Source organism: Camelus ferus, chromosome 3, assembly GCF_009834535.1.
Source record: "Camelus ferus isolate YT-003-E chromosome 3, BCGSAC_Cfer_1.0, whole genome shotgun sequence".
Taxonomy (NCBI): domain Eukaryota; kingdom Metazoa; phylum Chordata; class Mammalia; order Artiodactyla; family Camelidae; genus Camelus; species Camelus ferus.
The window spans coordinates 43,038,194-43,050,660 of record NC_045698.1 but is presented as its reverse complement, the minus strand read 5'-3'; the positions used below and the strand labels follow the sequence as shown (position 1 = coordinate 43,050,660).

General features: G+C 34.3%; 1 protein-coding gene across 3 annotated transcripts in view; it reads right to left on the bottom strand.

Moving 5' to 3' along the window:
* CWC27 (CWC27 spliceosome associated cyclophilin) overlaps nucleotides 1–12,467 on the bottom strand; it is a 202,776-nt gene that overhangs the window by 171,151 nt on the left and 19,158 nt on the right. For all 3 annotated transcript variants that reach the window (XM_032473059.1, XM_032473067.1, XM_006186085.3), the window contains exons 5-7: nucleotides 10,990–11,088; nucleotides 10,253–10,356; nucleotides 8,473–8,542 (exon numbers count right to left, since the gene is read on the bottom strand). In XM_032473059.1, coding sequence (XP_032328950.1) covers nucleotides 8,473–8,542; nucleotides 10,253–10,356; nucleotides 10,990–11,088 — 273 coding nt within the window. The remainder of the gene's footprint in view (nucleotides 1–8,472; nucleotides 8,543–10,252; nucleotides 10,357–10,989; nucleotides 11,089–12,467) is intronic.

Genomic DNA, 12,467 nt, shown 5'->3' with positions numbered 1-12,467 from the left:
AAAGAGGATGTGGGAAAATCACATTATTACTTGGCACTTGATACCTAAGAATACAGAGGCAGTGAAACAGTGGGAACTAAATAGAGTACAAGTAGAAAGAAAAAAAGCAAGAGGTACAGTAGTACCGGGGAACAACACTGGTCGAGAAGTTGGAAGGTCTGGGCCTCAACCTCTAACTACCTGTGTGTTAATTTTATGCTACAGTACCCAGTTGTTCGGTCAAATACCAGTTTAGATGTTGCTATGAAACTATTGTTTAGATGTGATTAATAATTTAAATCAGTAGACTTCAAGTAAAGCAGATAGTTTATCCACCAAAATGTAAGTGGGTCTCATCTAGTCAGTTGAAGGTCTTAATAGCAAAGACTGTTTTCCAAACAAGAAGCAATTTGGCCTTAAGACAGTAACATAGAAACTCTGCCTGACTTTCTGGCCTGCAAATTTTGGACTCAGAACTGTAACATTAACTCTTCCTTGAGTCTCCAGCTTGCTGGCTGGCCTACTCTACAGATTTTAGACTTGCCAGACCCCAAAAGCACATGAACCAATTCCTAAAAATCAACCAAATCTATCAATCTCAAACTCTACCTCTTCCCCTCTCATTACCCTCCCCATGACACACACATACATACACATATATATAAATATATTGTTTCTTTGATGAACCATACCTATTATATTCTGTGACCTTTAGCAGAGAACCAGAAAACTTAACAGTTGGAAAAAAATTGTACAGGCCACTTAATCTAGTCTCCAACCCAATGCAGGAATCTCCTTGACATCACTATTAGTCAACCAGTATCTCAACACTTGAAAGGAGTTTAATACTCTCACACACACCCACATAAAAATCACCTCTTTTTAGATGGCTCCCACAACTGGACATTTCTCTAATTGGAGGAAAAAAAAAATCTATCCATGTGTAATTTTCAATCGCCTAACCCACAAACAATGTCTGTTATTAGGTATACTCTGTAGAGTTTAGGTACAAATAGATTGGCAGGCAGGGTAACAGCCCCTAAAGATGCCCACACCCTAATCCACAAAACATGTGATTGTGTTACTTTACTCGGCAAAAGGGACTTTGTGGATAAATTAAGAATTTTAAGGTGAAGAGATTGCCCTGGATTATCAGGGTAGGTCCAATGTAATCACAAAAGTCCTTACAAGAAAGAGGGAGGCAGGGGAGTCAGGTGCAGAGTGATAAAGGATGAGAAAGACTTGACCCGCTATTGTTGGCTTTGAAGATGGAGGAAGGAACCACCAGCCAAGGAACACAGGCGGTCTCTAGAAACTGGAAAAGGTGAAGGAATGGATCCTCCCCAGAGCCTCCAGAAGGCAGGCGGGCCTACCAACACCTTGGTACCTAACCCAGTGAAGCCTACTTTGGACTTCTGCCCTCCAGAACACTATGATACGAAATTTGTTTTGCTTCAAGCCACTAAATTTATGGTAATTTGCTAGAGCAAGAATACAAAATAATACAAATATGTTAACATCTTTTTTAAATTAGTTAAATATAAACAATTAGAAAAATAAGAGAAGTTTAATACAATTTAATGAGGCAAAAAATATTTTATAAAATTAAGACTGTTTAATACTCCTGACAACCTCTGTACAAGTGGTCTAGCAGCACTCTCCAGGCCATGCCCAACCCACCTCCCAAATTTGGCAGACACTTTAATTTCATAGGATAAATGAGAATAGGACAAAAATATTCTTATTTTATTCTCGAAAGTGGTATATGTGTCTTTCAGGATAAGTTTTTCTGGGTGGGAAAAAAGCCGCTTTATAGCCAACTCTGGAGTTGAGGTTAAAATGTTAATATATCTTATAGTGAGAGAAACACTGTGTATCAATGTGACTGTGACACAATTTAATCACTATTTTCAAATTTAGCTACTGAGAGATACTTTTATACTGGACCTACCATTTACCTTGCCTCAAGAAAACTACTTGTCTGATTGTAAGCTTTCACTTGAAAAATATTTTCTGACATTTGTAATTAAGTTATACACAAAGGCTCAGGAGTAAACTTAAAACCAATACAGATATTTGAATGAAACTATTATTTAAGAAAGCAATACAAAGGGAGGGATCTTCCAGATAAAAACCTTTCAAATGTTTGAAGCCGAGGATCACATTTTCACTTAGTTTTTTCTTCTCCAAAGTATATCAAGTTCCTCAAGCAGTCCCCAAGGAAGATCCTTTTTGGCATCACCCCCATCCTCCTCATGACCCTTCCTTCCTCTGGATGCATCTAGTTTGTCAGTATCCTTCTTAAATGTGTTCAGAACTGAACAAAATGCTGAAAATGTGATCCCCCAAAATGCAAAGAATGTTAAATTCCTCATTCCAGAGACCTTACTCTTAATAACTCAACTAGAGCTTACAGGCTATTAAATCTGATGCCTATTCAGCTGATTTCATTAAACCAAAGGACAGAATATACACATACTCCTATTACATTTGAACTTACTAGTTCAAAAAATCAGGCAGAGGTTGACAACAAAGCTCTCTTTGGGCAGAAGTGTTCAGCCCAGCTATAAATCCATCTGACTGTACTATCTCCCAGATCACATTTCCTTGTGTTGTCCACAAGAATAGCATGAGAGACTCTGACAATGTGCTTTCCTGAACTCAAGATATGTTATTACAGCATCCTCCTATCATGCAATCCTATCAAAAAGGAAATGAAGTCAGTCTGGCAAGTCACTTAACCAGAGTCTCAGTTTCCTCATCTATAAAGAAAGGAAGTTGGACTAGATCCCTTTGAGCTATAAAATTCTATTATTCTAAAAGAGATTTTATCAGGTAGTAAGAGATACTGAAATAAATAGTGAAGGAAAGCTAACCCACGTGGGAGAGGCACCTTGTCATGAATACTGAGTGGGGTGAAGCAGTGTCTGTAATCCCACACTGATAATCCATAAACCAGAGACGACTCGACCTTATTTCTCCTTTCACAGAAAGTAAAGCCTCAATACAGACTTTACCAATTATTAACTTGTGGTGTTAGGTTCTGGAATAAAGCTTAACACTGTGGAGTCACTGAAAAAAGAAATGTGATAAGCAAATAAATAATGAAACAATTATTTTCAAGCCCTCTAGAAATATTTAATTCCATGCAACCACTGAAACTGCAAATTGTTCTTAGTCATTGTAAAAGACACTGAGTTGACTTGGCTCTAGTTATTTACATTTGAAAACAGTAAGGCTAAATTTTAAAAAAATATTGGTCATACTTTTCTAGTATTCAGGCTCGCCTTCCCTTTTCTTATCAAAGTCTCATTTTACCCAAAAGGTAAGAGTATTTGAAGGGTAATCATAGTCAGGACAAAAGCAGAATAAAGAAAATACACTTCCATTTCTGTTCTCTCTAGAATTTATCTCATGTGCTTCAGAGAAATTTCCTTTTCTCTAAACCAGTAAATTTTGACAATTTTGCTCTCTTTTCTCAAGCTAAACTCACCTATGACTCCATTATATAAACACACAGAACAGCTAAATTCTGCAGGCCATCTGCATGGTGTTCCAAGACCCACTCGCACATGAAGAGTGGGTTGCTGGTGGGTCATGATGTACAGGTGTACACCCATCCTCTCCAAGACTGCTCAAGCTACTTCTCAGGACCCTGTGGGAGTGCTCAGGAAGGGCACTAGGCCAGCTGTGCTGAGCTTACGGCTTCCTACCTCAGAAAGCTGGACTACTGTGGAAGTTTCTCACCAGCCCTCTAGACTACCTGAGCATGAGGGCAGCAGCTGCTGCACGATAATCATGATCATATTAGCAACCAATATTCTTTAGCTTTCTGAGAATAAAGTACAAATTATAACATAGAGTATATTGTTTATTTTAAGACATTTGACTTTCAAAACCATTTTTTAGGATTGCATGATGTAGCAAAGTAAGGACTAACCATTTATTTTCACAACTCTAAATGGTACATATTATTCCCATGTCACAAAGAGGAAAATGGAGGCTCAGAGAGCCTAAGTTATCCAAGGTCAGAGTGTCTGTAGAAAGTGAAGTGTCAATATGAGTTTGTATGATCCCAAATCCATGCTATTTTTACTTCAACACACCGCCACTCAAAGATGACACAAAGCTTACCATCAAGGAGCTCACAGCCTAGGACCCTATATAATTAATGAGTTAGAAAAAGGTATAAAGCTTGAATAGTATACAATGAGAACATAGGCATATGTTTCCATGTAATAAAGTTAAAAGAATGCTTTCAAAAGGAAAATACAAGTATCACAAGAAAGGCAGAAGTTAGATCAGAAAAAGAAAAGATTAGGGAAAACTGGAAAAGACATTTAGAAAAGATAGTATTCTAGGTGTTGAAAACAAATATGACATTGATATTCGGAAGTGGGACAGCACACTTCGCAGGGAAAAGGACATGAACAAAGACATACAAAAAGGAAAACACAAGGCGTATTTGTAGAACAGCAAGTAGTTCAGATCTGCTGACAGTGCTTCCTACAGTCCCCAGATAAGGTTTCCAGGGAATTCACTACATGTATAGATTCCCTGGTCTCTTCCTTACAGATTTTGATTCAGTAGGTCTGAGATGGGAACTAGGAATATAAGTTTTTAAAAATTACTACAAGTGATTTTTATCAGTAGGGAGGTTTAAGAAATATTAGACTAAAGGACAGAGTTAATCATGAAGGCAGAAGCTTGAAATAATAGGCCAAGGAATCTGGCCTTATTTCTACAGACAACAGAAAGCAACTTTAACATCTTAATGAGACTTCAGGAATACTATTCTGATAATAATAAGTGGAAGGGGGAAAAAGAGAAGGGAGATGGGAGACCAGTCTGTAGTCCATGGCAGCAGCCCAGGCTAGAGATAATGAAGGCCTGAACAAGGGTAGTAGCGAAATAAATTAAAAGGAAAAAAGATTTGAGACACACCATGGATGAAAAATTGGTAAGAACAATGCAACTAACTGGTTGTGCAAGGAAAAGATAAGAAAAAAGTTCGAACTTAATCTAAATTCTTCAAGGGACACTGGTATCAGGGAATTAGAAAGAGAAGTCACAGAACAGGGAGAAGTTTAGGAAGAAAAGATAATAAATTAAGCTTTGGCTAAGGCTTAGGTAACTAGTGAGACATCAAACAGAGAGATGTCCAGTAGGCAGCTAGATAAAAGAAGAGTAAGTCAGCCTAGAGATACAGATTTAAGAGTCACAAACAAACATGATAATTTTATCACACGGCACCATCAATTAAAAACTCAGATGAGAGAAATGTGATGACACACAGTAGGCTTAGACCACCTATTTGATAATGGACTTTCAGTTGCAATGTTCTTGGCAAAGAGGAAAGAATTTACTTGGTCTTTCTACTGTTTAAAGTGTTTTCCAGGTTTCAGAGCAAACATAAAGAGCATGCTAGAACTATCTATGGTGGTATCTTCCACATTTCAACCTTGTAGCAAACACAAATTGCTTTTGGAGTATCAAGTTCACTGTATTCAGTGTAAGTTAACCATTTTTTTTCTTTGGGCAAAATTAAGTCACAGGAGGAAGATAAGCCTTAAAAATTTAACACATGCTGTTGTTGCAAACAGAAAAAATTCAAACTAAATTTCTGAGAAAAGTCCATCTCAGAGCAATTGTGAACAAAACTTATTTTAGACCAGAAATTTAATTCAACAAAAAGACTGACAGAAAAATTCCTTTCGCCCACCCTTGTTCTCCAAGGCTGCTCAACCTCATACTATGCAGGGCCCTCTGGGAGGTAGGGAAGAGCAGTGGGCCCACTGCACTGAGCTGCCCTCCACCCCAGAATGCTGTGCTGCCAGCGGAATTTCTTGCCAGCCTTTTAGATAGGTTGGGCTTGAAGGAGGCAGCTTCTGCAGTATTCAAAAGCACATTAGATAGAGACTTTAATAGCTATAGAAACTTAAGTTCAAAATTCTGATTCCATGACCTCCTAATTACATGGTCTTGGTCAAGGAACTTGACATCTCAGCACTGATACCTTCACTTACAAAATAGGAATAATAATATCTATACCACATGGTTGTGATAGAGATAATACAAAATAAATACTTATCACAGGGAGGAGGTAAAAAAAAAGAAATCATGATAATGTAGTATAAGTGCTTTGATGGCCACAGACAGATTATTATGGAAAGAAGTTAAGCTCAGCCTGAGTGGAAGTTGGGGGTAGGGGAGGGAGGTAGAGGTAGTGAGGAGTTAATAATGGAGCTAAATCTTAAAAGGAAACACAAGAATTAGCCAAATTTGCTTTTTCAAGCAAAAGAAAAAACAGGGGTGATGGACTTAGGGGAAGGTGTGGATATGCAAGGGAACTTGACATCTTTAGAAAACATCAAAGGGAAACTTGACAATTCCCAGATCTAACATCCGTGGTTTTTTCCATTTACAAATATACCCACAGGATCATGATACATAGTAAATCTTTCATTTTCATAAGGGACAAATTTGAATCATAAATAATGCAAGACTAGTACACTGACATCTAAAGAAGATGACTTCTGGGATATCAGGGGTGACACAGTGATGATGCTGAGAAGGAATAGTAAAAGGAGGTTTTCACAGAAAGATTAATTTAATTTTGACATACAAAATAGAGATGTTTCAAAACACTAATTCAAAAAATACATGAACCTCAATGTTCATAGCAGCATTTTTACAATTGCCAAGATACAAAGGCAATTTAGATGTCCCTCAACAGATGAATGGAGAAAGAAGACGTAATACACACACACACACACACACACACACACACACACACACACACAGGAATATTACTCAGCCATAAAAAAGAAGGAACATTAGCCATTTGCAACAACATGGGTGGACTTAGAGGGTATTATGCTAAGTGAAATAAGACAAATACAAATACTGTATGATATCACTTATATGTGGAATCTAAAAATGTAAGAAACTAGTGAATATAACAAAAAATAAACAGACTCTCAGATATATAGAACAAGTTAATGGTTACCAATGGGGAGAGGGTGGGGGAGGGGCAATATAGAGGTAGAGGATTAAGAGGGAGAAAGTATTACATATAATAAGCTATAAAGATATAATATACAACACAGGAATATAGCCAGTATTATATGATAACTATAAATAAAGTATAAACTTTGAAAATTGTGAATCACTATACTGTATTCCTGCAACTTATATAATACTATACATCAACTATACTTCAATTAAAAACATTTTTTTTAAATAAAATAAAATAAGAGATGTTTCCTAAAGGCAACTCAGAATGAGGGATAGGAGCCTAGAAAAAATATCTGGCCTTGTCTGCTAGAGCTCAGAATGTTAGTATACAGGTGGTAATTGAATCCATGGTATCAAATAGATCAATAAAGGATACTGAAGACAGAGTAAAATAAAATTGTGACCAAAATATTTCTTACACATGCCCATTTTAATTCAGTTTTAATGCAAGGAAGAGCGCTCACTATTATGCCCAATATTAGACTACCAAAACCAGGCTCAGTGATGAGCGAGGCAAACGGATAAAGAAGTAAATACAAGGGTGACAACAATGTGCTTCTTGGTCAATGCTATTGTTAGCGTCAGTGAGAAACAGGTGACTATGTTAAGCAAGTAAAGCAGTACTAGGTTATGAACTTGTAATTATAGACTATAATAAAGCCTTTGAACCTCATCCTTTAGGTCTCAGAAAGAAAGACATATCAAAATTTGGGGGAGTAAAAACCCTTGAAGATGATTTTCTTTGGACATATTTATCAGAATCACTGCTCTAAACAACTGTAGAGCACTGTATGTGTTTCAAAAATTAGCTTTGTGATAAAAGTAATACTGAGGAAAACCATACTTAAAGGCCTGCGGGAAGCATGGTGGGGTAAAAGGCAAGGAGGCAATGTATACTCCAAAGACATGGACTTCATAATGAGACCGACCTAAGTTTATAAGTTCAAATCCCAGCTCTAGCAACTTACCAGCAGTGTGACTTTGAGCAAATTATAACCTATCAACACCTTCATTTATTCATAGGTAAAATGGGAATGATAATACCTATCTTAAAGGACTGCACTGAGAATAAAATGAGTAAATATATATAAATGATATTAAAATGAATATAAGAACTTTTGCTTGTCACTGTTTATTATAGTAATGATAATAATTATTATTATCCAGCAAATCAATTAAACCAATAACAATTAAAATCTGAATCATAAAACTGAATCATTCTTTAACTCTGGTTCTAACTGATTAAAAAATGCCAGATTTTTTTTTTAAACTATAATTTTAGGAGGACAAATCATCTCAGAAGTTGTAAATATTAGAGACAACAAATCATTTTACTAATCAGTTCAATGAACATTTACAGAATATGTACTATGTAAAACATGCTGTGCTATTTATAGCAGGAGATACAAAAATAAGTGAGACACAGATCTGAATCTCCTTCAACATTCAGAACAAAGGGCAAATTAAGAGTTTTACCTGACTAACTCGATTTACTTCCTCCTCTTCTTCCTCGGCTTCCTCTCCAAATGAAAGTAAACTAAAATTCCTAATCAAAAAAAAAAAAAAAAAAAAAAAGAAAGAAAGAAAGAAAGAAAGAAAGAAAGAAAGAAAGAAAGAAAAAATTAGGAAGAAAAAGTTAAACAGAACTTATACATATCCTATTTTCAAAGCAATAGAATGGAATTTATAAGAAGAAACACAATCTATCAATAGACAATATTACTTAGTATTCAGGGGAAATAAAATATACTAAGGATCTATATTTTTAGCATAATATTAAGTATTTGGCCCAGATCACAGATGCTTCATAGACTAATGATCAAAAATCCATCCTTAGTACTACCATTAAATACACTGAGTCAAGCATGACAGAAATAATGAAAGCTTTTAATTTTTATTAAAACTGGTTAGCAAAATGGGGATTTCTGAATAACTAATAAACATATAGCACTGAGAGCACTAGAAATGGGAAGCAATTAATCTCGTGTCTGCCAAAATAATCTTAATATTTTAAAATTAGTAAGTCATAAAAAGTTATCAAATATAAAAACAAGCAATACACTTAGCTAAAAAAAAAAAAAAAATCCCATGGTAAGAAAAAGCTAAGTTTTATCTTTTTTGAGTCTTCAAACTAAAGCATCACAAGGAAGATAAATAATAAGTTATTAAAACTCTCTTCTCAAATACTGGAAAAATAAAAGACTTGGCAACAGAAGAGGAATTTTCATTTCATAACCTAGATGCAATCAATGACTGCCACATCATCCCTAATATATTTGCTACACATTAAAAACAAAAATAAAAACACCCAATTTTTGCACTTGTCAAGACAAATCATAATAATGAAATATTGTATCTGAATATAGTGACAGTGACCTTTCTCTCAGAGATAAATTAGTTAAAATAAATGAATAAAAAACAAAAGGAAATCAAATATAAAGTTATATGTTATTTTGCCACAAGATATCAACTGCTTATCAAAATGTCTGACTCACATTTGACAGTTTATAAAAGCAACTTAACTTATTTACATTGTAGGACATCAAGGAAAGAAACGAATACATATTGAATACCTACACTATTGGGTTTTTTCAAATTCTCCTCATTTAATCTTCATAAGAACCAGGTGTTGCACTATAATTCTTCCATTTTATAAGATGGGGAAACTGAAGCTCAGAAAGATTAATAAACTTTGCTTCTTATAACTGGGGTAGGCAGGATTATACTTAAAGCTGTCTGAATCTAACACTTACAAACACAAAAAAAATCCCTAATACAGATGTTATAATTCAGTAAAAGAGTAGGTTGAAATCTCTGATGTCTATTTCAACAAAATGGACAAAATTAATAATGTAAAGAATTTTGTTCACAAAATACTGAAATATATTAAAGAAAAGAAATTTCTATTTTTTTGAGAAAACTATCCTCAGGAAATAATCCAGAATACAGAAATGGCTTTATTTTTTTAAATATTTACAATAAGATTATTTTTAATAGCACCAAAAAAAGGGGAGTAAAATAATGTAATAATTTTTTAGCTTAAGTTTTTAAAGTTATATATGGTATCTGAATACAAGAAATGCACATTTAGGGGAAAAAAATACACACACACAACAGACATTCATATAGATATTATCCCTCAGTCCAAATTTGCCTCCCCTTCACTAATAAGCAATTGTGACAAAAGGAAATAAAGTGAACTAAATGAATCAGTGTTTCTTTTCAAGCTGAGTCAAAATGTTTCTACTATGATTACTTTGTGCCTTTGGGTCTCAATCTCTTTACTTCCTCGTCTGGTTTGTCTCTTTTTGGCCTTTTTGTTTCTCTTGGAGTGATGTCATCAAAAGGATTAAACAAAACCTATGAAAAGAAATATTTTGAAAACATTATTCAATTTTTTTTTAATTTCACAAAAAATTAAAACCAATATTTAATTATGTTGCTATTAGTGTCTATAATTTTTCCTCACATAACCATTGTAACTGTAGTGATATATATACTAGAAAAAGTGCCTCCATTTCCATGGCCTCATTGTATTTTCCCAGTAATCCAATGTGCTACTAAAAGATGTTTTATCCCTATCTTAAAAAAGGGGAAAACAGTCAAGAAGGCATAATACATAATAAGAGAGACAGACTCAGGTATTTTGACTACAAATCAGATGCTCTATGGTTCTTGCTTCCTCAATGAAGGATCACTTAAATTACCTAAGAAATCACTTCATTGGGCTAAATAAACCTAATTCATCCAACTTTCTATTATGAGTTGAGCTTCCCATTCATTGAGTTATCAGCTAAAGTTTCATCCTTGAATTCAAAACCTTCAATTAAACAAAATTCTTAGCCATCAATTGTGCCTAAATTACATAGATAAAACCTGAGCCGTGATGTGAATTTATTATTAAGCCTATATCTGATAATTTAATAATGCAAATAACCAATTTCTCTTAAGTGATAATTTAAGTAATATATCTCATAATAATCATGTTTCTACCTCACAGCTTTTTATTTTGTGTGGATTATGTGGTCTGTCTTCATCATCAATGTCTACTTCTGTCAGTCGCAGCATGTTATATATTGTATCCCCCGTAACCTATCAAATAAAAAGGAAGATTTAATTGCAAATTATTAAATTCATTCTTTGAAATAAGGAAGGCTTTCTGAAAGTATTTTTAAATAATTATAAAGAGGATTTCATATTATTATATAAGAGTACATGCATTAAATAGTGTAAATAGAGCAATGTCATCTTAAGAGGAAAAAGCATTGATGAAGTTTAATCCCTCAGTAAGATTTTTGGGAAATTTCCAATATATACTTAGTATCAATTTTATTAAAATAAAAATACAGTGGAGGGGGAAGGTAGAGCTCAGTGGTAGAGCACATGCCTAGCATGCACAAGGTCCTGGGTTCAATCCCAGTACCTCCATTAAAATAAATAAATAAATGAACCTAATTACCCACCCCACAAACAATCTTAAAAAAAACATAAAGTAAAACAAAAAATATAATGCCAAATAACCTCCTTCTGAATGACTACTTTTTGTTCAAACATTATAAATTTAGACTTCAGAATACGGTATAACAAGGAAATAACAATTACAATGTGGTAAGTGCTTTGCAGACATTATCCCATTTAATCTTCACAAATATCCTAAAAGTAGACACTATCATTATCTTCCTTCTCCAGGTAAGAAAATCGAGGTTTCTAGAAGTTATAGAGCCAACAGTCATGGCCTTTCTGACTTCTAACCACCATGCGATACTTTGTCTCTAATGTGTGAGTTATACATCAATTGTAAACAATGGTGCAGAATGGCAACCTATATCTCATTTTATTTTTATTCTTTTTTAATAATAGAAAGGAAAATCTATGAACAGACAACCTGTGTTGGAGTGGCTCAAATATGCCCATGCATTTCTTAATCCATGTGCTTACATATTAAGCAACGATATTGTATTGCTTGCTTTTGGCATGACTCCTTTCATTCAACATTTCTCAAAAGTTCTAAAATGATACCAGTTTTCCAGTTGTGCTAAGTTTGTTTTTTCCCTTTCATATTCATAAGATCCAGTTTTGACTAGGATCTGGGGAAACCATTCTTACTGAACCAGCAGAGGGAGCCAATACACTAGTGATGTCTAACATGCATAGGTCTTCAAACGGGAATGTATTTAAGAAAAGGGAGAAATGTGACAAAAAAAACCCCAAACCAAAAACAAACAAAAAAAACTTCAGAATCCCTTTTAAAGAAAACTACTGAAAATTCTATGAAAATGACGTTCCCTGATATGATGTTAAATGTGAGCAGGATTAAATAGGTACTATTCAGTTATATTTCGGGTAAAAAGTTTTAATGTTAACACAACTTCCATTTTAATTTAAGGAAATCTGTTATTAACAAAATAAACTTTAAACTACTAAATGTTATTACCTAACTGTCTTTCTAAAAATGTGAAAACAATATCAGC